The sequence below is a fragment of the Saprolegnia parasitica genome (assembly GCF_000151545.1).
Source record: "Saprolegnia parasitica CBS 223.65 unplaced genomic scaffold supercont2.31, whole genome shotgun sequence".
NCBI classification, from domain to species: Eukaryota; Oomycota; class Saprolegniomycetes; order Saprolegniales; family Saprolegniaceae; genus Saprolegnia; species Saprolegnia parasitica.
The window spans coordinates 231,112-254,272 of NW_012156425.1; the positions used below are offsets into that span (position 1 = coordinate 231,112).

The window sequence follows — 23,161 nt, forward strand, 5'->3', positions numbered from 1 at the left end:
GAAAAATACGCATTAAATACGGTACGATTGCACGAGAATGACGTGGCCAATGCGTGATGCTACCCTACGACTCGACAGCATCGCAGATGGCCTTGGCTCGCGAACCTTCACGTGCGCGGTCTCTGTTCACGAGAAGCTTCGTGACGCCGGTTATTCCCTCTCGTTCAGCTCTCTCGTTTAAGCAAATAGGACGTAGTCGGAGGCGTTCATTTAGCAGTCGTGGCTGCCGTACGTATAAATAGTACCGAGAAGGTACTGCAGGCGTTGTCCTTCGGTCCTTCTGCGAGCTTTACACGACGCTACGAGTAAGGGCAGCATGGTCGACGCGATGCAGCTAAGAAGCGGCGGTGCGGCTGGTGAGAGGTGCCTACGGAGCTATTTGTACAACTACTTTGTCATACCCCGTAGGAGATGTCGGTATTTCTTCCGCGTTGCTGCTCGGACTCTGTCTGCACGTGTGGTTTATAACCAGCCATAGCAGCTTCTAGCACCAGGTGCCACAAGAACACAACCGGGCCGCACCACCTAGTCGCTGCAGAAGTAGACAATTTGTGCATGCTGTTGTAGGATGTGTTGGTAGTATTGTCGTCCGCATCCCATGGCCATGGCCTTTGGGCAGCGCCATGAAAATCCTGTGATACTGCATGACGATTGGCTTCTTTTTGTCCAATCAAAAGCGTTTCATTCTGAGCAAACGATGGACGTTGCAGGCCTCGTGGACCAGCTCGTGGTCTGCCTCCATGGCAGCCCAACCCCGCGCTGACGTCGCTCTCTCTGCGCATCCTCTCGAGCCGACTCGGCAGCGCCAGCAACCACAGCGCCAACGACATGGTACGATGGCGGTCAGGGCGAGGCTCGGGCGATGCGTTCCTCCTAGCTCAGCATCACGCAGAAGATCCAGCGCCACTTGTCCGAGATACCGATGACGTACGACCGTAGCCGCGCGCTCGACCGGTTCCAAGCACTTCAGCAGGACTTTCTCACGCATGCGATGCTGCACAAGAAGGCGGCGCTGCTCACGACGCTCCTCAAGCTCAGCCTCGACACGGACCCGGACGTCTCGACGCTCTACGTGCCCATGCCGCTGCCGTCGACCAAGCCCGCGCCGCCTCTGGTACGAAACGCCTCTACTTGCACCGATACATCGTCGCATGGACAGGTTTCGGACGCCCGGCCGACAAGCGCCGAGCCGGCCGCCAAGGCCAAGCCCTCGGACGACGCAACGTTCCGCGCCTTCACCAAGCAGCACGACCAGTCGTGCGAGATCCCCGAGTCGGTGCTCTTAAAGGAAGTCCTCTACGCGTTCCAGGGCATCGATTCCAAGTACATCTACTTCAACCCAGCGATCGAGCGCTTCGAGGTCGCCCGGCACGTCGGCGTGCCCCTCCGTACGAACCTCCTTCCTTTATGTCCTCATTGCGCATGTGCTTGTAGCCATGCGCGACTTGATCCGCAAGCTCACTGAAGTCGGCTGGCTCTACTCGCGCCTCGCGAGCTTCATCGAGCGCCACAGCGATGTCCAGGCCAACGGCGTCGTACGTGGTTGTTGTATCAAATGAGCGTGTTTCCTACCATTCTGTTGCACTTGTAGATTTGCCAGAGCTTTTGCCACGCACTCCAAACCGAGCTCTCGGACTTTTACCGACTCGTCGCGCTTCTCTCGGCGCAGGTCGACATGGATGCAGACACGACAAGCACGCCGCACCTGACGCTTAAGCGACTCTACGTCTGGACCCAAGACCCATTGGATCGGCTTCGTGTCATGGCCTGCCTCGTCGATAGGTACGAGAACGACGATGTATCGAGATGGAACCGTATTGATGATGATCGAATGATCAGCGTCGAGGGGCTTCGCGGTGGCGCCCTCGCCACCGGCATCCACATGTACATGGAGCACGGCGACCCGTTCGTCAAGAGTCTCATCCAGACGATCCTCAACCAAGTTGCGGCGCCGATTCTGAGCATGATTCAAAAATGGACGCTCGAAGGCGCGCTCGATGACGTCTATGTACACACTCCTCCACAACGATGAGCAGCGCTTGACGATCGACGGACTCTGCGTAGAATGAGTTTTTGTGGCGGGCGACCCGACCGTGCCCGACGACCAGCTCTGGAGCCACAAGTACCACGTCGAGTACAAGATGCTGCCGCACTTCATTTCCAAGTACGTAGTACTCGTCTTAACGCTGCCTGTGTCTCATCTTTTTGATTGCAGGGACCTCGCGCACACCATTTTTGTCATTGGCAAGAGTCTCAACTTTATCCGGACGTGCTGTGGGGACACCGAGGTCGGAACGATATGACACTTTTTGTTAACACGATGTCTAGTGGGTCCTCGAAACCGAGCTGCAGAACGATACGCTCACGTTCGAGCACTGGTACGCGGTGCGCGGAGTCGACGTGGCAACTTGATACATTGATGATAGGATCGAATTCCAAGCGTGGATCGACCGTGCGGCGCGCGAGACGAACGCGTATGTGACGAAAATCCTCTTGGAAAAGTACCAGCTCCTCGACCACTGCCGCGCGCTCAAGCAGTACCTTCTCCTTGGCCAGGTTCATATTTTTTCTGATTTCAGCCCATTTTTGATGTCGTTTTCAGCGATTTTTACGATATTTTGTGTAGGGTGACTTTATTCAGTGCCTCATGGACCTCCTCGGGCCGGAGCTCTCGAAGCGGGCGTCGCAGCTGTACCGCCATAATCTGATGAACGTGCTCGAGACAGCGCTGAATGCGTCCAACGCCAAGTACGAGGTGCGTCTCCTTCTGTATTGATATGGATTTGCACATGGATGGGCTACAGTCGGCCGAGATTTTGAGCCGCCTCGACGTCAAGCTGCACCAAGCAGCGGCCGGCGACGAAGGCTGGGACGTCTTTGCGCTGCATTACAAGCTCCAGCCGCCGCTCAATACCGTGATCCAAGAGACGACCATGTCCGAGTACCTCCGCATGTTTTCTTTCCTCTTTCGCGTCAAGCGTGTCGAGCACTCGCTCACGTCGTGCTGGGGCCGCGACATGAACCTCCTCAACGACATTAGCGTTCGTCTTCCTTGGCTCTTCGGAGGATTTCATCATGCATGGCCGCGTAGAAGACGCTACCGGAAGCGCGGGCGGTCATGCATCATTGCAACCTGCTTCGGTCCGAGATGATCCACTTTACGACCAACTTGCACAACTACATGATGTTCGAGGTATTGCATTCCCCGATGCTGTCTGAGGAATGCGAAAAAATCATTTCTTATTCGAGGTACTCGAGACGTCGTGGCACACACTGCTCAAAAACGTCCAAGCCGCGTCCGATTTGGACGAGCTCATTGCGGCCCATCATGCGTACTTGTACACGATCAAGAAGAACGTACGCACGTGGTCGTGGCATCGATCCTTTCGTCCCATGATGCGATGTAGGCCTTTTTGATGGACGAGAGCAAGCCGATGCTGCTCCAGCTCAAGCTCATTTTCGACACGATCATTACCTTTTGCAAGCTCCAAGACTCACTCTACACGTCCGCGATGCGGGAAGCCCACGTACTCCGACAACAGGCCAAAGACCGCCACGTACATCCCTCCTCCTCTTCCCACGTGCTTGTACTACTATCTACTGCTGCATGACGATGTAGGGCGACTGGGGCATCTCGGTGCACGACCGGTCGACGCCGTCCGTCTTTGCGCCCCACTCGGCGTATGTGACGCAAATGCGCACGATTGCCACCGACTACAACGCGCATTTTCAGTCGCTCCTCGAGATCCTCAAGAGCCACTCGATCGGGTACCTCCCTCTCTGTTTCGTTCAAGACGGACCTGAATGCTGTCGTTAGGTCCGAGAACCTCCCGTTTCTGACGTTCCGGCTTGATTTTAACGAGTACTATGCGCGCAAGCGCGCCAGCGACTAGAGCCCCTTTTTTCGACTGGATTGCAATTAAAGGCAACTTGATATACTGATATTTTGATACATGATACAACGTCGCCGGTTGCACGTATCGTCATAACGCCGCGGCGTAAAAATACATTCGACGCGTGCATGGGCGACCCGGGCTACGGCGGCGCCACATGGGGCGACGACCTGCAGATCTACAAGGTCGTCTTCCGATGCTGGCTTGGAGTTGGCCTCGAATTTGCAAGCGTACTAGGCCAAGAAGGCGGTCGTTCCATGGCGCACCGAGGACCAGCGACCCGTCAAGCACGTGACGCGGTACGAAAAGTCCAGAGAGGAGCGCGAGTACGACCTCGTGCGGGCCGAATACCGCGACGTCCAGCGGGTGCGACCGGGTAGAATCGAACGTGATTTTCACAGCGGCGTAGGAAGCTGCCGCCAAAGACACGGAGATCAAGGCGCGCCTCGACCACGTCATTGCGGCCAAGGTCCCCCGCGATGACAATATCGTCCATCAAAAATGCATCTGGTATATTAGGCCCAGCAGAGCAAATACGTCCAGAAGCACAATTTAATCAACCACTACTGCGCCGAGAAAGAGCCGGTGGTCGAGACCCACCGACCGCCCAACACACGCGTCGGCTACAACATTGTCACCAACGTGGCGCTCAGAACGCCGCCGAGCAAGGTCGTCAAGCCCGAGGACGCGTACAAGGGCAAGAAAATGGTCGAGTCGCAGCACATTTCAAGGCCGTTTAGCGTCATTAGCAACAAGTCTCGAACGATATACGGGTCGTCGGATGTTTGTTTTATGGCGTGGAGTAGGTACCACACGGAGCACGAGACGCGCGCGCTGGCCGAAGCCGCGGCCGCCAAAGCCAACGCCATCGCCAAGTTCAACAAGACGCGCGACTTCGACCCGCTCCTCTCGCGCTACTACAATGCGGAGAAAGAAATGTCGTTTCTGGCGGCGCGGGACGCACATGCCAAAGTGGGTGTCCATTATTGTCTGTTGTACGACATGTTTTATGACGGGATAGGTACACGGTGCGGGCCGCGACGATGCGCTGCCGCACGGCGAGCAGTTCAGCGCCGGGCGCCTCTACAATATCATCAACCAAAAGATTCTGCGCCCGGACAAGTATGAAAAGGTCACCAACGTCGTCAACCGCCGACTCAATTGCATGAAAACCACGGTTTAATTTTGTTTGAGTTTCGACGGATTTCTCAATGCTCCAACCATGTAGCAAGTCAACAAGGCGATCCAAGTGCGCGCCTTCCAAGAAGAAGACCACGCGCTCGATCTGCGCTTGAACCGGTCGACGCACGCGCGCAACAGCCAAGCGTACGTGCACGGGTTCGATCCCGTGACCAACCAGCCGTTCGACGGCCGGCTGCGCAAGCCCAAGGTGCCACTGCGCACCAAGCCGCACCCGACGCCGTGGGTGCGTCTCGAGGGTGCGTGTCTCTATTCAAATGGACAGGTTGTCTATAGAAGGTTCCTAGGTCCATCGAGCAATCAAGTGACGGAAAACGTCTTGCCGCGCGTGTCCGAGCCCATGCCGTACTCGGGTCTCAACCAGATCCAGCCGGAAATCCTCTTCATTGGGCACGACAATCCAGCCACGAATCTGCCGCGGCTCGGGGCATAGACACGGCGTCCACCATAGTAGTAGTTAATGCCACGCAAGTTGTCCTTCAACTTTCAATGCCGTGGCAACGTGCGGTTTCTTTCGACCCCTCTGCCGACACCACGCATTCGGAGCGCGTGTCCATTGGTCCTTGCTTCTCTACCACTGTATTACGCTCGCAAGAGAATCATCCATTTATTGGCACTTGGTACGATGCTTGGCCGGTATCGAAGCGGGTGCCACACGTTGCACCGGTATCGGTATCGAAGCGGGTGCCACACGTTGCACTTCAACTTTCAATGCCGCGAGCGAGGGGTTTCTTTACTCGGCTGTACCTGTCTCGACCCCGAAAGGCTTGGATCGCAACGCCTTTCTCCACAGCACACAAGACGCATTGAATCGCGCGCTCAACATGACAATCGTTCATCTCTATTGAACAAACTTCAAATCTTAGTCGGTAGAATCATCCGAGTCAATTATTGCCCTAGCCTCGATCAATGGCCACGTGCGAGAATAATAAAAAGAATATATAGATAGAAAGAAAAGGGGCTGGAAACATACTAAGGACAGCAACGACATGAGACGACGACGACTTAGAGGCGGATGCCTTTAAAGCCCCAAATCTCGACCGCCCAAATCTTGAACATTTCGTCGGAACCAGCGAGCGGCGGGTTGTTAAAGGTCGTGCAGTGCTGGGAAAAGCCGCGCTCGTCTTCCATGTGCAAGCAGAGCGCGAGGCCTTTCGGGCCGCCGCCCCAGACGAGGCAGTCGGGGCCGTTGTAGATGAACGCGCTGTCGCCGCCCGACCACGCGTAGACGCGCGGCTTCTTGCCCCGGGCGCAGCTAAAGACAAACGTGCGGCCGTTGCCGTACACTTTTTTGGTTTGCTGGAGCGAGCACGACGAAAACGCTATACAAAATATCAAAATATCAATCGCCACCCTCCGTAATCGTCGATATAAAATACCTCCAAAGACGCGGTCGCACGTGTCCTTGACGACGCAAATCGTCGGGCCTTTCCCAGCCACGAGCGTAAAGAGTTGAAGGAGGCTAAAGCCGTGGATCTGTGTGCTGTACAGCAGCTGGAGGCTCGTGTCTTGCAAGTGGAAGGGCAGCGCGTCGCGGAGGCACTCGACGTGGTTTACCTTGAGAATCTCGGAGCGTGGGTGCAGCTGCAGCCAGCCGTTCTGGTTCAACTTGTGCGCTTCCTTCTGCCAGTGTTGGACGTCATAGATCGTCGTCGTGTGGACAGGACTCAGCGCCGCGCTGTGTTGCTTGTACTCGCGCGAATGCGGAAACATCGCATGGACTGTCGAGCCCGACGCGACCGGCTTGGGCGAGGCGGCCATTGTCGCCAAGTAGCTCTGGAAGAGCTCGGGATGCCGGAACGTCATGGTCAGCGGCGCCGGCGTCACCTACATCCAAGATACAATTATTTTGGTGCGAAGAAAGATCAAGCGCGTTGTGCGACATGTCTACTTGAAGATAGCGGTCAAGCTGGTCGATGGACCACGACGTGCAGGGTTCGTTGTTGATCTCGAGAAGGACATCGCCGGCCCGCAGCGTTGGAAAGTGGGCTTCTGGGTCCAAGATCTCGACCGTGCCGTAAATGCGCGTCGACGGTGCAAGGGCCATATGCAGTGGCTTGGTCGGAAACGTGATGGTCACTTCACCGAGCTCGTCGCGATCTATAAAGAAGAAGAAGGCTACCATGAGTATACTCTGTTGGAGGAGGAGGAGGATGATGGGTGTAGGTGGGACAGCGTCGTACCGGTAGGGGGCTCGCTCTCGTCGAGGTCGTCGCGGGCCATGACCTAGTCGTCGCATGCAGCGTCAGCGACCATGAGAAGCGCATGAAGAATATGTCAAGGCGTACATGTCGCCACTGGTCGGCCGAGACGCGCGTGTTCCACGACTTTTGCTTGCGGCCGTGCGGCGTGCCATTGCTGTACTCGTACGACTGCGGGAAGAGCGCGGTCGACGTCGAGTGCGAGTCGCAGTGGCCATAGAGCTTGGGCTTGCGAAACGTAATCGTGAGCGGGACCTTGGCCTTGGCGAGGAGGCGGCGAAAGGCCTCGTTCGAGAGGCTCGTCACGGACCGGTCGTCGTTGACCGCCATCAAGACGTCGCCTTTCTCGAGGCCGAGCGGCGCCGTCGGCGGCACCAAGCTCACTTCCCACGTGCCGTACAGCTGCGTCGAGGGCACGAGGCCAATCCCGAGCGGCTTCTTCTCGAACGAAAGCGTGATCTCGGCGCCTTGCGGCGACAGGTCGAGGTTCATGCTCGGGCGATGCGACGATGGCGGCGACGGCGTCGTCGGGAGCGGCGGGAGCGGCGCGGGCCCAAAGAGAGCGCCGCTGAAGAGCGCGCGGCCATGGCGGGCGACGAGCTCCATGCTGTAAGTTGTCTTGGTACTTGAAGATGCGTTGGATTATGACCCGTTTAATCGCCGAATAAAAAGAAGCCAATCACACGTGGCCGGGCCCGCGGCCTTTTTCTAGATCGCACGGCAAGCTTATATGGTGTTATAACGGGATTGGCCGCAAGCTGTGGCGTTGCTAGAGTCACGCAACAGGCAGGTGGAGGCACAGGCTGTGACGCTGCGACGTCGACGACACCATGGCCAGCGATTGGCCAACGTCGACGCCGACAGTAAGTTTTTTGCCCCGGTCTCGAGAGACACCGAGTAGCGAGTCGCGGTCTGCCTGGTCCCACTCGGAACGACAGCGACCACCGGTGTTTTCTGAACTGTGCGAAATGAGATCTTAGTGGGTCCACAAGACGACATAGTGCATTCGCAGCGGCGACGTCCTTGCGTCGTGGCGTGTAAAACTGGGTACCGTTAGCACACGTGGATTCTCACAAGCACGACCAACAACACGCATGTCAACCGTGCGACTCACGCGTGAGGTCAACAGAGTGGGCTGCAACCCAACCCATGGTTTAACCAACACGCGCCGCTTCACTGTCGCGTCCTCGACGCCGTGTTTTTGACCAACGGTCCATTGCTTTGACGACCAAGTTGGTAATCGTCGTACTGCAGGCAGCGTAAAATTTGCCGCCTTGCCGCACGAAAGATGGCAGTAGCAGTCCTGAGGTTGCCTTTGGAATTACAACGCTCTTGATCTCTCGGCGCGTCGCACGTGCTTTCTTGGGTGACCACGTTGCAACACCACTTGTGTCGACCGATCGTCATATTCTACATTACGTTGTATTTTTCGGGACGATGGAATATATTGTCACTCTATTTTCGCGCAATATACTGCATCGTCAAACCAGGCGTCACAATCGAAAGACACCACAATAGTTCGGAGAAGCAGAAACTTCACCACTCGTTCTGGGCGCCGGCGTCGAAGCACGTTTCCGAAATCCACCGAAACGGTTCCTACCACAGTACAGGTGGAAAAGACTAAGATTCGACTTGCATTTGCGGAGCTTCAAGCCGTGGCTACGCCACCTTGAAGTCTGGCGCAGCATCGTACTGAGGACGGCGAAGCATAAAAACAGCGCGCAACCTATGGATGGAATTGCGTGACCAACGTAGACGTGCCAAGCTGGGCAGCATAGGGCCAGTGCCACAAATTGCGCGCCAAAAATAACTGCTCCTTCGCAGGCGCATGTCCCAAAGCGCCGATCTTGGAAAGTGGAGCTGGCTAGATGGCGCACCATATCACCCAGAACGAGGCGGATGCACTGCGTGATGATAGCCTGCCAACCCCTGGGATTCCGGAGATTTTAACAAGACACACGACGACAAAAGTCCAAGGAGCCACGAGCAGCAAGAGGAGAGCGACTCATTTTCTGGATGCATTTTCTGCTTTGCAATCGGTGAGAGTGGCGTACAGTAGTCCATGATAGAAATGCTACCATTTAGCTATGTAGTAGCTACTCCTCGTAGTCGGACGAATAAAAGTAATCGATGGTTCGTGATATTCGAAAACCAGGTAGCCGTAAAATTCGAAGTACAGACTGACCAAACCAGAGGCGCGTCGCGATTCGCCAATTGCAACTTCAAGCAAAACCGGCTGTCCGCGACCACCTGCACTAATCGGACGGCGTTTGTCTTCACTTTCCGATTTGTCCCGTGCCGTGCACATCCAAAGCCTCCGCAGACATGGACCGCTTCCAGGTCGCAACGATCCTCGCACCGGCGCAAGGCGGCGACATCCTCCTCTGTCGCCACAAATGCAGCCACGTCCCGTATGTTATCAAGCGCATCGCGCGCACATCGTCCACGAAGGACAACATTGCCATGGAGCTGCAGGCGTACTCGCTGCTCCACGAACGCGACGCACACAGCCTCGGCGCCGCCCACGTCCTCCAGATGGCCGAGGTCTTTGAAGAAAAGAAGCAAGTGCACTTGGTGCTCGAGTACTGCGCGCGCGGCGAGTTTTTCAACCTTTTGAAAGCGCTGCCACATGCACGCTGCGAGCCGTCGCTGGCCCAAGGCTACTTTGGCCAAATCGCCGCGGGGCTCTACTACATGCACGACCACGGCGTTGCCCACCGTGATCTGTCGCTTGAAAACATCTTTGTCGACGCGAACGGCAAACTCAAGATTGGCGACTTTGGCCTCGCAGTCTCGTTTCCGAGTGTCGCTGCGAAAGCGTGCGGCAAGCTCTACTACATGGCGCCCGAGATGCACACGCACCCGGACGGCTACGATCCGAGCAAGGTCGACCTGTGGTCGCTCGGCATCGTGCTTTGGATGCTGCTCACGGGCCTCCCGCTGGTCCACAACGCGAGTGTCGGCGACGAGACCTTTCGGTTTCTGCAGCGCCATGGCTTGCGCGCACTTGTGAGTGCGTGGCACTTGTCCGCGCTCGTGCCCGACGATGCGCTCGACTTGCTCGAGCGCTTGCTTGTCGCGGATCCGGCCAAGAGACTGAGCATGCCAGGTGTCTTGAAACACCGCTACTGCAGCGTGACGTCGGTCGCGTAGCGGCATGTGTCGCGTCTATTTATTATTTAATACAACTCCTTGCATCATCATCATCATCTCGCATTTGCTCTGTCAAACGAAGGTCCTTGCCACCGAGCTACACCCAACTACACCGGTACGACGACATGTTGTGTCTGGTGTGGTCAAGCCACCACAGCAGGAGTATACGTGTGTGGTGGTGACCACGCGAGCGAGGCCAGCGTCCAAGGAGTCTTGTCGTCGCATCAGCAATTGCCGTCGTCCTCGATTGTGCCGTGTTGATTGAAGATCAACACCGTCGCCCGACACTCAGTAGGGCACGAAGGTGGCACCATTTCTCAGAGCAAGGTCACGAGATAGCTTCGACAGTTGTACACCAGTACCGCAACCTCGTCGTACAATTGCAGTATTGTATGCATTTCCCATGGCTTCTACGCTCAGGGAAAAAAAGGGCGCACTAGTATGCTAGGCTCTGCCGACCAGTCGTTGGTTTCGCCGAGTCGCCTTATTGAAAGTCCGTTTCGACTCCTTGCAGGCGCAAAGCACCCATAGTCATCGGCTCGTTTGACGCAAGCAAGCTTGCCTTGATGGTCAACAAGTCGAACGACGTAGAGGAAGGTACCGACCCTCGATCGACGCTATTACTGAGCTCGAGCGACAGCGCGGTAGTCTCGACCACGACCTTCGCTCTAACGGTACCCCGAATGTACTGCCGGCAGTAGAGTTATTCAGCGGCGGCTGCATCAATGTGGAGCGGACAAAATCCTAAATCCGGATATTAAAACATGTATCCGAATGATGTTGGTCGAGTGCCATGACATCGCCGTGACATCGGCTGTGATCACGGGCAATGGTTCACGCGTGTCGTGAAGTAAAATACAGATCATTCGAAACGAAATACAGTAATACCACTGTCGACTTTTTTTGTCCGGTGGCGGGACTTGGTCGAGGCAGACGGAGACTGGAGCGCGATCCGCGGGACGTCCGCGCGACCATTCGTGTTGTGCGAGAAGCCGACGAAGAGCGGGCTGCTCGGACTCTTGAACGAGGCTGTCGTGCACGTGCAGTGGGGTGACTCATGTCGCCGATTCGTCCATGGACTTGCTGTGGTACGCCTCCACTGGATCACGATCAGTTACACTTTTCTCGGCCGGTGAAACAGTCAAAAGGAACAGCTGGAGAAGTATACGACATAGGGACGGAAGGCGATCGACACCGTGCGACGATCGCCTTCATCTTCCTGCGTTCGTGATATCTCGCACTCGAAACTCGTTCACGTTGTATCGCTCGACTGTATTGGGATGTTTTTGCCGCACGGTTGGGCACGGTATAGATAGTATATCTTTTCTGTTTTAAAAAGTACTCGATGCTTCGCTGGAGCGAATACGGCACCATTGCACTGTGGTTGTGTATCAAAAAACCGTTTTCTACGGTTCGCAAGGAGCACCGCCGGTCCAGCGGCCAACGACTGGCTACAGCAATGTTCGGCAGAGAATGGACGCATCGGCTTGCTACGTGTCTTTGCGTGATCGTACGAAAGCACCATGTACAGCGCTTGGTCTGCGCACGAGAAGAATGTTTCGTGTGTCAAGAGCAAGGACTGTGGGCCGCTGGACGAGCAACGCGATTGGCTGCTGGCGACACTGCCCTCTGCGACAATGTGCCCTGAAACCGCCGAGAGAGATACCATGGATTATGAGACTCTAGTTACGCCCCAGAATATCCCACCATAATCATTCCAAGTTTCGCCCATGTCTGTCGTCCTCACCACTCAAGGCGATACACCGTAGGTGCTGCCCAAGAGTACATAAAAACCAGTTATATATGTAGTCTTGGTGCTGACTGGCACGACATCGCTCATGACCTGCGCGATCGCACGACCTTTTGCGCCCTTAGTTTGCGACTCGACCCAAGCGGATTGACGTGCTACAAATTGTAAACACCGGCCCGTCATTGGTGGGTCGTGAAGTCCCAGCGGCTTGTGATTAGTAAAGTAACCGTCTCATTCCGCCTTCTATATTTTTTACCACAAACGACGTGGCACTCGTGATCTTTTCTCTTGTAAGCGTCAGTCACACCACCGACGCCTCAGCTCATTTTTCATTTCTCCACACAAAACATGCAACGCTTCGTCAAGACCTCGACACTTGCAACCACGTCGGACGGCGCCGTCCTGCTTGCCTACGATACCGACCGCGCCACCATGTGCGTCATCAAGCGCACGCGCCTCTCGCGCTTGACGCACGCAGCGATCGCGAGCGAAGTGCACGCCTACGACGTCCTCCACGCCAAGGCATCCGACCACATCATGCGCTGCTACGGCAGCCACATGGATCGCAAGCGCACGCACCACTACTTCCTCCTCGAGCACTGCGCCAAAGGCGATCTGTACAACCACCTGCATGATCTATCCATGCACAAGTGCACGCCCGAGCTCGCGCAGCAGTATTTCAAGCAAATCGCCCGTGGTCTCGCGGCCATCCATAGCTGCGGCCTCGCTCACCGCGATCTCTCGCTCGAAAATGTCTTTGTCGATACGAATGGCAAACTCAAGATTGGCGACTTTGGCCTCGCGACGCCGCTCGCTGCAACGGCAACACATGCAGTCGGGGAGAGCTACTACATGGCGCCCGAGATGCACACCAGTGGCGACTACAGCGCGGCGACCGTCGACGTCTGGTCCCTCGGCATCGTGCTCTGGATGTTGCTCACCGGCGTCACGCTCGTCGAGTCGTCGTCCGAGGCCGACGAAGTGTTTGGCTTCCTCCAGCGCGTTGGTATCCGGACACTCGTCCGCGCATGGGGACTGGCACTGCCAAGCGACGCTGTCGAGATGCTGACGCTGCTCTTGGTCGCAGACCCGGCGCTGCGTCCGTCCATGGCCACGGTGCTGCAGCATGCGTACTGCCAGCCGCGCACCTCGGGTGATGTTCCGTCGCGGTAGAGACGACGTTTTGAGCTTTTGAAGTTGGTCGATTGTTGTTCCGATAGAATAGTTATCGATTTGTTGTTGCGATAAGATCTAATTATTGACATTTTTGCCATCATATGTTCTTATTGATATTCAAATGTAGCGAAAGGAGCCGTGGCTCTCCACCATACTGTCTTTTTTCCATCGATGTCGCCTGGTATGGTGGCGGATGCCTCGCATGGACCCAGCTCGACAGATATCTCATTGCAGTCGACAACGTACTTGGAGCCACACGCTTGCTCGATCGAAAAGCAACGTTTATCGACCACACTAGTAGAGGCCATTGTGTCTTCATCTATCATTTTCATTTCGCCATGAAGCGTCGGCCGAACTCGGCACAAATGACATCCTTAAGGCCACGCTTCGAGGCCGCGCGAACGCTACTCGTACCGGTACCGCACATTTGTTGGAGTGAGTTGTTACGTCCATCATCAAGCAGCGACCTTGGTGTCGTCCTACGCTGCGCTTGTGTCGCCTGCCTGAATATCTGCAGGGAAGAGCATGCTTGCTGAACCCTCCGGCGGATATTTAAATGGATCTGCGACTCGACCGACATTTACGACCCCGAACGGAGCAATCCCTGAGCTCGAGCGACACTAAGGACCATTTCACGTATTATGCCTGAGCGACTGAAGCGCATCGAAAGTACCTGTACTGTAACCCCGATGAGAGAGCTGTGGTCCAGGTAGACTATCCGGATATCACAACTTGTATCCGGATGCTTGTCGAGTGATGGCCGGTGATCACGGACAGTTACACATCTCTTTGCCGCGACCTTTTGAAACCGTCTGAAACGAGCGGACAAGCAAGCTCGTCCGTACGCCAAAAGAGATATTCGCCGTACGACCCTAGCATTCCCAGTGCGTTCTTGCCATCTCACACTACGTTCAAGCTGTATTGACAAGCATGTTACGGTGCCTTTGCCTGTGCGCTGGCTCGTGATTTGCGTACGATATACTATATTAGATATACGGTAGTATATTTTTTCGGCTCTAAAAGGTGCGCTGGAGCAAAGGCTACAGTGATCATGGCGGGGCAGTAGTGTATCACATGAGCAGGAGGGACTGGATCACCGCCAAAAATAGCCGGACTGCCATTCAAAGATCTGCTGCGACCGACCACGACATGGCTCGGCAGAGGTCGACACGAGTTGGTGAAGGCGAGATCTTGGGCATCGCGAAATCACCAGGTTTCTGCTTGGTCGGCGCACTAGAATAATGATTCATGAGAACCCTCGAGCACGCGTCGCAACGCGATTGGCTGCGGGTGAAACGGCACTCTGCGACAGCTTGGAAAACGGCCGAGAGAAAGGTATCGATCGGACCATGGTGGATGGCTGGATTGCAGTATTGTAATACAAGGCGCACTGGTACTTCGAGGCGGCTATTCTTACGCCCCGAATGTCCCGCACAGTGATCACTGTATGTTTCGCTCCTGTCTAATCATCCTCGGGACTGGCGCCGGAGGTGATTCGCTGCACGTTCTGCAGAGCACGAAGTCGTTGCTTTCTTCAAGACCTTATATGTCGTTCGCTTGCTACTGGATCGCGCACCAAGCATCTTGTCGTCCATCAAATTGTAGGCTCGCTTAACGCACCGGCCTGCCTCACGAGCGCATTAGGAAGTTTACTATCTCTATATTCGCATCGAAATAGCTCATTTCAGCGACAAAATGTAGGTGAGAAGCCACATCGGTCAGTCATTTACACGAACTTTAATTACTGCGGCTTCTCATTGGTAAAGTAACCGTTCCCTTGCGGAACGTAACCGAAGGGTCGCACCTTCTATATTTTATTACCACAAACGGCGTGGCACTCGTAATCTTTACTCTCGTAAGCGTCAGTCACACCACCGACGCCTCAGCTCATTTTACATTTCTCCACACACAACATGCAACGCTTCGTCAAGACCTCGACGCTGGCAACCACGTCGGACGGCGCTGTCCTGCTTGCCTACGATACCGACCGCGCCACCATGTGCGTCATCAAGCGCACGCGCCTCTCGCGCTCAACGCACGCCGCCATCGCGAGCGAAGTGCGCGCCTACGACGTCCTCCACGCCAAGGCATCCGACCACATCCTGCGCTGCTACGGCAGCCACATGGATCGCAAGCGCACGCACCACTACCTCCTCCTCGAGCACTGCGCCAAAGGCGATCTGTACAACCACCTGCATGATCTGCCCATGCACAAGTGCACGCCCGAGCTCGCGCAGCAGTATTTCATGCAAATCGCCCGTGGTCTCGCGGCCATCCATAGCTGCGACCTCGCCCACCGCGATCTCTCGCTCGAAAATGTCTTTGTCGATGCCAACGGCCAACTCAAGATCGGCGACTTTGGCCTCGCGACGCCACTCGCAGCCACGGCTACACATGCTGTCGGGAAGAGCTACTACATGGCGCCCGAGATGCACACCAGTGGCGACTACAGCGCGGCGACCGTCGACGTCTGGTCCCTCGGCATCGTGCTCTGGATGCTGCTCACCGGCGTCACGCTCGTCGAGTCGTCGTCCGAGGCAGACGAAGTGTTTGGCTTCCTCCAGCGCGTCGGTATCCGGACACTCGTTCGCGCATGGGGACTGGCACTGCCAAGCGACGCTGTCGAGATGCTGGCGCTGCTCTTGGTCGCGGACCCGGCACTGCGTCCGTCCATGGCCACGGTGCTGCAGCATCCGTACTGCCAGCCGCACACCACTGGCGATGTGTCGTCGCGGTAGAGATGACGTTTTTGAGCTTGTGACATTGGTCGTTTGTTGTTCAGATAGAATAGTTATCGAGTACTACGTACTCGATAACTACGTCGTAGTTGAAGCTTTAAGATCTAATCATTGACATTTTTGCCATCATATGTTTTATTGATATTCAAATGTAGCGAAAGGAGCCGTGGCTCTCCACCTTACTCACTTTTTTGCCGTCAATGTCGCCTGTTATGGTGGCGGACGTCTCGCATGCACCTAGCAGGACAGAGAAACTATCGTATCCTCTTGAAGCCGACCACGTACTAGCTGTCGTGCACATAACGGCGCCGCTTCTTCGAAGCCACCTTTCGCAATGGCGAGCTTGCTCTGGTGGCAAAGGGCGTAATGCCTTCATGACTGCCATGACCTCGGGTGACGTGAGGCGGGTTGCTTTGTTGGCGTCGAAATCAAGAATACTAGCTCTACAACGGCTCGCAAGATACGCCCCTTCGTGAAAAGGGACACGTGGTCACGCCGATAGCGCCTGCGAAAGCGCTAGGCATCTTGGTCGCGCTGCACCTAGCTCCGCAAGCCCGTTACGACTACGCGCTACAGAAGTTTCGAGACCATCTACAGCTTTGGTCGCACCGAATGCGCTCGCTCGTTGGCAAGGTAGTCATCTTGCAGGCTGTCTGCCTGCCAGTCCTTTGGTATCAGCTCGCGTGGGTTCCTCCCAACGCCTCGCTTGCTGCTCAAGTCGATCGGCTCACGCTCCAGTACATCCACGACGAACCACTCACGCTCGCTCGACGTCGGACGCATCGGCACTTTGCTCAACAACTTGTCTTCTTAGCCAAGCGCCATGGTGGCCTCGGCCTCTCGCACGCGCACGACCTTTGGAAATCGCGCATTCGCTCAACGTCGCTTCGATTTGTCAAGGCATGGCTGAGTCAACCAGAAGACCCGTCCCCATAAACCACGGCAGGTGTCGCGCTCATGGAGGAGGCGTACCAACCGTGGGGGCTTTTGGTGACCTCCTCCACGCCAACAAGGATCACCCGACAGTCAAGGCTCTCCTCGCATCGCCCAGCTTTCCAGAACATTGACCATCGGCTCTCATCGAATGGTTCTCACACGTCTACACCATGCATGGCTCGCCTCGCCCAGCTCCGCTCGTACTTCATCGTCTTCCGCTCTGGCACAACGCGCATCTTCCTGCGTCAAGCAAGCTCAAGTGGCTCGCCAAAGATCGCGACGTGCACATCGAGACGCTCGTCGCTCAAGGCTACATGCACGTAGACAGCTTCCAAGTCCTTGGACTCACAGTCGCTGAACTCGACGAACAACTACCAGGACTTTTTCCAGCGCTGCAGCCAGCTCGTCGCTGGATCCGGCTGCTCGAGACCGCTCTTGTTCGCTGCTTATCGCTCATCTCGCATCATACCCAGTGCCCCCCATGGCTCGTCAAGTTCGGACCCCGCGCCGCTCTAGCGGCGACGATGGAGATTTGACTGACCGGCAACCGCCAGCGACCGAAATTTGACTGGCGTTGCAGTCGTGCGGTAGTAGCGGCCCGGATCGCGAGCGCAGCAGCGGGAAGTTGCGTCTGCGTCGTGCGGAAGACGCGGTTGTTGCGTTCGAGCCAAAGGCAATACCAGACGCAAGCGCGTAAGATCGGCCAGAGGGCACGAATGGACGACTTGTGGGCCCAATACAGCGCGGCGACGTCGTTGTAGAGAAAGCTAGCAACCGATATCGGGAGTTGTATCTGCAAAATGTCCCGCACCGGTGCAGATCGCGCGGACGTATGGGCAGCGCACCAAGAGATGGTCGTACGTTTCTTGGGCTTGCGCATCGCAGAGAAGGCGGTGTCGAGCATCGTGGCCGAGAAAGTGCAAGCTGGATCGGACAACCACGGCTTGCAACGCGATCCTGTACACAAAGTCACCGTACCGCGAAAGGACGTGAGCTGGCTGCCGTAAAGGTTCAAACGAGGCCACTCGGCCCGGTTGCCCGTAGAAGGTCTCGGGGACGCCAAGGTGTTTCACTGGAAGCACATGTCCGGCACTTGGCTCGTTGCGCTGTGGTGCCTTCGCTTGACCCGTCGCTCATCGCTCTCCGAGGCAATCCTTGGTGTGCACGCTACCTGGTCCCTTGCACAATCCCAAATCACGACCAATAACGCTCCTCGCTTGACGCACTGGCCACGCCTCACGCGCGCATTAGGAAGTCCACCATATCTTAATAATTGCATGTACTATAACTCAGTTCAACAACATCAAGTCGCTAGTGGTGGGCAGAGGTTCAACGTGCTGATTTGTGGCATCCCTGGGCACTGGGTGATTTTGCGATGAATTCATTTGAATGACATAGCATTTTCACAACCCCGCTCTATGCGCGGAGCCACAACGCTGGGATCATTCCAGTGGCCACGGACATGTTGTGGGACCTCGGACGGCGCGGTTGCTCAGCTCAAGCAACAGTGAGTGCCCATCGCACCTGCTATGCTATAGTGACGGCAGCATGTCAAACTTTGAGCAGCAATCAACGAGGACACTACATGTACCTGTAGTATAGGACACCCGATAAGAGTGCGTTGCATCGATCGCGACCGACATCCGGATTCTACGCCACATATCCGGATGCTTGTCATGGCGTCGGCTGTGATCACTAACAGTTACACTTTTCCTTATGCCAATCTTTTGCAACCGTCAAATACGAGCGGACAAGCTAGCTCGTATGTACGCCAAAGAAGAGATTCGCTGTGCGATCCTAGCGTTCCCAGTGCGTCCTTTCCATCTCACACTACAGTCGTAGTGACAAAGCTGGCTCGTGGTGCCTTTGCATGTGCGCTGGCTCGTGGTTTGCGCACGGTATGTATTTTCAGCTCCAAAGGGTGCGCTGGAGCCAAGGCTACAGAAGTCTCGGTGGTGGGGCAGTGTATCACATGAGCGGGATCACCGCCAACAATAGCCGGATTACCAGTCAAAGATCTGCTGCGATTGACCACGACATGGTTCGGTAGAGCTCGACGCGCGTCGGTGAAGGCGTGAACTTGAGCATCACAATATCACCAGGTATATTGCTTGGTTGATGCACATTAGAAGCATGATTTATGTCAGCCTTAAAGCCCAAAGAGCAACGTGATTGGCGGTTAGCGACATTGCACTCACCGACAGCTTGAAACGGCCGAGAGAAAGGTATCAGACGACGATGATGGATGGCTGAATTCCGGGCCCGCTATACTAATCACACGCCGGTGTGGCTATTCTTACGCCTTGAAACGTTCGGCAGAATGATCACTCTGGTCATCGCTGCATGTTTCGCCGTGTCTGTCGTCCTCCGCGCACGACGCTGGAGCCGATATACTTGGTAGGAGCTGCCAGCCACATGGTCGTTGCTCCCTTTAACCACCTTTTTGTGCTGCTCGTTAGCTACTGGGTCGCCCATCAAGCATCTTGTCGCTAATTCTAGGCGATGATTAGGGCGTTGATCGATCATTGGTGATCACTTAAATCGCCGCGGCTTGTGATTAGTACAGCCGCTGTGGGACGTAACGCAGGGTCCCGTCTTTTGTATTTTTACCACAAAAAACGTGACACGAGTGATCTTATCTCTCGTCGGCGTCGGTCACACCACCGACGCCTCAGCTCATTTTCCAACTCTTCACACAACATGCAACGCTTTGTCAAGACCTCGACACTTGCAACCACGTCGGACGGCGCCGTCCTACTTGCCTACGACACTGACCGCGCCACCACGTGCGTCATCAAGCGCATGCGCCTCTCGCGCTCGACGCACGCCGCCATCGCGAGCGAAGTGCGCGCCTACGACGTCCTCCACGCCAAGGCATCCGACCACATCCTGCGCTGCTACGGCAGCCACATGGATCGCAAGCGCACGCACCACTACCTCCTCCTCGAGCACTGCGCCAAAGGCGATCTGTACAACCACCTGCAGGATCTGCCCATGCACAAGTGCACGCCCGAGCTCGCGCAGCAGTATTTCATGCAGATCGCTCGTGGTCTCGCGGCCATCCATAGCTGCGACCTCGCCCACCGCGATCTCTCGCTCGAAAATGTCTTTGTCGATGCCAACGGCCAATCAAGATCGGCGACTTTGGCCTCGCGACGCCACTCGCAGCCACGGCTACACATGCTGTCGGGAAGAGCTACTACATGGCGCCCGAGATGCACACCAGTGGCGACTACAGCGCGGCGACCGTCGACGTCTGGTCCCTCGGCATCGTGCTCTGGATGCTGCTCACCGGCGTCACGCTCGTCGAGTCGTCGTCCGAGGCAGACGAAGTGTTTGGCTTCCTCCAGCGCGTCGGTATCCGGACACTCGTTCGCGCATGGGGACTGGCACTGCCAAGCGACGCTGTCGAGATGCTGGCGCTGCTCTTGGTCGCGGACCCGGCACTGCGTCCGTCCATGGCCACGGTGCTGCAGCATCCATACTGCCAGCCGCGTACCACTGGCGATGTGTCGTCGCGGTAGAGATGACGTTTTTGAGCTTGGGAAATCGACTGATTCTCATACGAGTAGAATAGTTGTAGCGTCGCTGCACGTGGTTATTGCAAGATGATCCAATTTTTGTCAATTTTGTGTGAAAAGTTTTTGTTTTCTCGTCGCCTCGATGCATTGGGTGTAATTTTTCGCGGCGGTTCGCTGAAATCTATGGAGGTAGGTCGATGCTGATAGTCGCTCCACTGGTAGTATCGGTGATGAATCTTCGACTTGACGCGAACGGCAGTGGTGCTGCTATTTGGGTGCGGGTCGCCCTGGCCTGCATGCGGTGGCTGTGGGGCCATTCGTTTTGGCGGAACGCGTTCATGATGATGGGAACGAGGTCGACGTACATGGCCAATATCTTACGCAGCAAGTGTTGAAGGTGCAGCGTGTTGCGGCGTTGATCGTAGGCGAGGCAATTTGCGATTTCCATAAGGTTTTGATTTTCAGCTACACCATTTCACTAGCCCTCTTCCCCTACCCCCTTATCCGGACGTGCAAGCCAATCAGTGCTCGTGCTGTGTTGCATAGTTCATCTGTTCGCCTACGATAACGATTTCCGCAGCGCATCGTGGTCGCCGACCATGTACGCTCGATTGTCTCGCACGAGCAGCTGGGCGCGCCGGCGTGGTTGCTGCAGGCCCCGCATTGGCGCCGAGGGCAATAAAATATTTGTTGCCCTCGGCGCTTACACGGCCCTGTTTTCGATCGCGTTGGGCAGCTAGCTTCGCAGATGCTCTGGAAGCTCTGGAACCAAAGATGCAGCAAGCTTCATGCTCCTGACGACGCGCTCCCGACCACGCGCACGTTCGGTTCGTCACTTTGGACTCGTGCGAGGCGCTTCAAGTCGCTCGTGCAGCAACGTGGCGAGCACGCTGTTCTCGACACGGTGTTCCACGAGACCTCGCTTGCAGGGGCCGCGTACTTTTTGACGGCGCTGCTCGGACAGACCCGCATTGCGGCGTCAGTGGCTCGCTCGTTTCTTGACTGCGACACGCCAGTGAGTGGTGTACCAAAGCAACTACCTTGCTACCGCGTCAACCAACAACGAGGCAGAGTACGACGGTCTGATCACGGCGCTCCAGTTAGATCAGCGACTGGAAGCGACACACCTCGCGGCACGCGGCGACAGCATGTTGCTCATGCAGCAAATGAAGCGCATCTTCAGGGTCCAAAATGCTCGAAGAAGCTGCATGTGCAGGCGCGGGAGCTCGCGGCACGTTTTACGTGCACATGCGAACACCACCCTCGCGAGATCAACCAAGCCACGGATCCTTTGTACAAGCTCGCGCCCAATGACGGGCGGAATGTCCTGCTGCCGGACGATGAACTCCTGCACGTTGAAGAGCTTATGGCTGCCGACTTTGGACAAATATTCAAGACGTAAATCTTAGTAGGTGGAGTCTTTAGTCTGTACAAAGGTATCAATCCATATCTTGTTATATCACTCTACAATATGACAATTCTATCGGAACGACAAACGACCAATTTCACAAGCTCAAAAACGTCATCTCTACCGCGACGACACATCGCCAGTGGTACGCGGCTGGCAGTATGGATGCTGCAGCACCGTGGCCATGGACGGACGCAGTGCCGGGTCCGCGACCAAGAGCAGCGCCAGCATCTCGACAGCGTCGCTTGGCAGTGCCAGTCCCCATGCGCGAACGAGTGTCCGGATACCGACGCGCTGGAGGAAGCCAAACACTTCGTCTGCCTCGGACGACGACTCGACGAGCGTGACGCCGGTGAGCAGCATCCAGAGCACGATGCCGAGGGACCAGACGTCGACGGTCGCCGCGCTGTAGTCGCCACTGGTGTGCATCTCGGGCGCCATGTAGTAGCTCTTCCCGACAGCATGTGTAGCCGTGGCTGCGAGTGGCGTCGCGAGGCCAAAGTCGCCGATCTTGAGTTGGCCGTTGGCATCGACAAAGACATTTTCGAGCGAGAGATCGCGGTGGGCGAGGTCGCAGCTATGGATGGCCGCGAGACCACGAGCGATCTGCATGAAATACTGCTGCGCGAGCTCGGGCGTGCACTTGTGCATGGGTAGATCATGCAGGTGGTTGTACAGATCGCCTTTGGCGCAGTGCTCGACGAGGAGGTAGTGGTGCGCGCGCTTGCGATCCATGTGGCTGCTGTAGCAGCGCAGGATGTGGTCGGATGCCTTGGCGTGGAGGACGTCGTAGGCGCGCACTTCGCTCGCGATGGCGGCGTGCGTCGAGCGCGAGAGGCGCGTGCGCTTGATGACGCACGTGGTGGCGCGGTCAGTGTCGTAGGCAAGCAGGACAGCGCCGTCCGACGTGGTTGCTAGCGTCGAGGTCGTGACAAAGCGTTGCATGTTGTGCGAAGAGTTGAAAAATGATAGTGGTGTGGTATGAGAGAAAAGATCACGAAAGCAGTCAGAAAGTAGGGATCTCACCGGGACTTGAACCCGGATCTACCTGGTGGTAAACCAGTGTCTATACCGCTAGACTAAAAGATGTCGACTAGCGTGACGGTTTCTGTACTAATCACAAGCAGCGGCGATTCAGGCGCTCGCCAATGATTGATCGATGGGAGTAGTGAGAGAGGAGAAGAG

At 56.1% G+C, this 23,161-nt stretch overlaps 8 protein-coding genes and 1 pseudogene across 9 annotated transcripts; 7 read left to right on the forward strand and 2 right to left on the reverse strand.

Annotated features, from left to right (window-relative positions):
- The first annotated feature begins 964 nt into the window (after positions 1-964).
- On the forward strand, positions 965-3,949 carry SPRG_07835 (hypothetical protein). The gene is made up of 16 exons (XM_012346827.1): positions 965-1,114; positions 1,160-1,388; positions 1,435-1,535; positions 1,592-1,782; positions 1,840-2,008; positions 2,065-2,164; positions 2,216-2,274; positions 2,329-2,378; positions 2,427-2,556; positions 2,627-2,755; positions 2,805-3,041; positions 3,092-3,193; positions 3,250-3,357; positions 3,408-3,557; positions 3,620-3,768; positions 3,818-3,949. Exons 1-16 carry the CDS (start codon positions 992-994, stop codon positions 3,891-3,893), a joined length of 2,103 nt encoding a protein of 700 aa, XP_012202217.1. The 5' UTR covers positions 965-991; the 3' UTR covers positions 3,894-3,949.
- A 66-nt stretch (positions 3,950-4,015) lies between these two features.
- On the forward strand, positions 4,016-5,621 carry SPRG_07836 (hypothetical protein). Its single transcript, XM_012346828.1, has 8 exons — positions 4,016-4,078; positions 4,131-4,259; positions 4,303-4,362; positions 4,413-4,648; positions 4,700-4,865; positions 4,915-5,070; positions 5,122-5,332; positions 5,381-5,621. The coding sequence occupies exons 1-8, from the start codon at positions 4,022-4,024 to the stop codon at positions 5,524-5,526; spliced, it is 1,161 nt and encodes a 386-aa protein (XP_012202218.1). The 5' UTR covers positions 4,016-4,021; the 3' UTR covers positions 5,527-5,621.
- Positions 5,622-5,961: 340 nt separating this feature from the next.
- SPRG_07837 (hypothetical protein) lies at positions 5,962-7,949 on the reverse strand. The gene is made up of 5 exons (XM_012346829.1): positions 7,382-7,949; positions 7,277-7,319; positions 6,985-7,193; positions 6,473-6,920; positions 5,962-6,415 (listed from the first exon to the last, which is right to left on the reverse strand). The coding sequence occupies exons 1-5, from the start codon at positions 7,898-7,900 to the stop codon at positions 6,099-6,101; spliced, it is 1,536 nt and encodes a 511-aa protein (XP_012202219.1). The 5' UTR covers positions 7,901-7,949; the 3' UTR covers positions 5,962-6,098.
- A 1,637-nt stretch (positions 7,950-9,586) lies between these two features.
- SPRG_07838 (serine/threonine protein kinase) lies at positions 9,587-10,500 on the forward strand. Its single transcript, XM_012346830.1, has one exon. It carries the CDS (start codon positions 9,620-9,622, stop codon positions 10,445-10,447), a length of 828 nt encoding a protein of 275 aa, XP_012202220.1. The 5' UTR covers positions 9,587-9,619; the 3' UTR covers positions 10,448-10,500.
- A 2,045-nt stretch (positions 10,501-12,545) lies between these two features.
- Positions 12,546-13,370, forward strand: SPRG_20454 (serine/threonine protein kinase; the record flags this gene model as incomplete). Its single annotated transcript, XM_012346871.1, has 1 exon — positions 12,546-13,370. The coding sequence occupies one exon, from the start codon at positions 12,546-12,548 to the stop codon at positions 13,368-13,370; it is 825 nt and encodes a 274-aa protein (XP_012202261.1).
- Positions 13,371-15,286: 1,916 nt separating this feature from the next.
- Positions 15,287-16,111, forward strand: SPRG_20455 (serine/threonine protein kinase; the record flags this gene model as incomplete). The annotated part of the gene is made up of 1 exon (XM_012346872.1): positions 15,287-16,111. The coding sequence occupies one exon, from the start codon at positions 15,287-15,289 to the stop codon at positions 16,109-16,111; it is 825 nt and encodes a 274-aa protein (XP_012202262.1).
- A 3,636-nt stretch (positions 16,112-19,747) lies between these two features.
- Positions 19,748-20,571, forward strand: SPRG_20457 (serine/threonine protein kinase; the record flags this gene model as incomplete). The annotated part of the gene is made up of 2 exons (XM_012346873.1): positions 19,748-20,152; positions 20,182-20,571. 2 exons carry the CDS (start codon positions 19,748-19,750, stop codon positions 20,569-20,571), a joined length of 795 nt encoding a protein of 264 aa, XP_012202263.1.
- Positions 20,572-21,316: 745 nt separating this feature from the next.
- SPRG_07839 (hypothetical protein) lies at positions 21,317-21,970 on the forward strand (the record flags this gene model as incomplete). Its single annotated transcript, XM_012346831.1, has 2 exons — positions 21,317-21,550; positions 21,752-21,970. 2 exons carry the CDS (start codon positions 21,317-21,319, stop codon positions 21,968-21,970), a joined length of 453 nt encoding a protein of 150 aa, XP_012202221.1.
- A 1,023-nt stretch (positions 21,971-22,993) lies between these two features.
- On the reverse strand, positions 22,994-23,065 carry SPRG_30104 (annotated as a pseudogene). The gene has a single exon. The product of its transcript is annotated as a tRNA-OTHER (tRNA).
- Between the last annotated feature and the right edge of the window lie 96 nt (positions 23,066-23,161).

Excerpts from the sequence above, each read along its gene's own strand:
- SPRG_07836 (XM_012346828.1), top strand. The coding sequence starts at position 4,022 with ATGGGCGACCCGGGCTACGGCGGCGCCACATGGGGCGACGACCTGCAG. Across the intron at positions 4,260-4,302 it reads AATACCGCGACGTCCAGCGG|GAAGCTGCCGCCAAAGACAC; the intron begins GTGCGACCGGGT and ends ACAGCGGCGTAG. Across the intron at positions 5,333-5,380 it reads GCCGTGGGTGCGTCTCGAGG|GTCCATCGAGCAATCAAGTG; the intron begins GTGCGTGTCTCT and ends GAAGGTTCCTAG.
- SPRG_07835 (XM_012346827.1), top strand. The coding sequence starts at position 992 with ATGCTGCACAAGAAGGCGGCGCTGCTCACGACGCTCCTCAAGCTCAGC. Across the intron at positions 1,783-1,839 it reads ATGGCCTGCCTCGTCGATAG|CGTCGAGGGGCTTCGCGGTG; the intron begins GTACGAGAACGA and ends TCGAATGATCAG. Across the intron at positions 3,042-3,091 it reads ACCTCCTCAACGACATTAGC|AAGACGCTACCGGAAGCGCG; the intron begins GTTCGTCTTCCT and ends ATGGCCGCGTAG.
- SPRG_07838 (XM_012346830.1), top strand. The coding sequence starts at position 9,620 with ATGGACCGCTTCCAGGTCGCAACGATCCTCGCACCGGCGCAAGGCGGC.
- SPRG_07837 (XM_012346829.1), bottom strand. The coding sequence starts at position 7,900 with ATGGAGCTCGTCGCCCGCCATGGCCGCGCGCTCTTCAGCGGCGCTCTC. Across the intron at positions 7,194-7,276 it reads CGAGAGCGAGCCCCCTACCG|ATCGCGACGAGCTCGGTGAA; the intron begins GTACGACGCTGT and ends TCTTCTTTATAG. Across the intron at positions 6,921-6,984 it reads AGCTTGACCGCTATCTTCAA|GTGACGCCGGCGCCGCTGAC; the intron begins GTAGACATGTCG and ends TCTTGGATGTAG.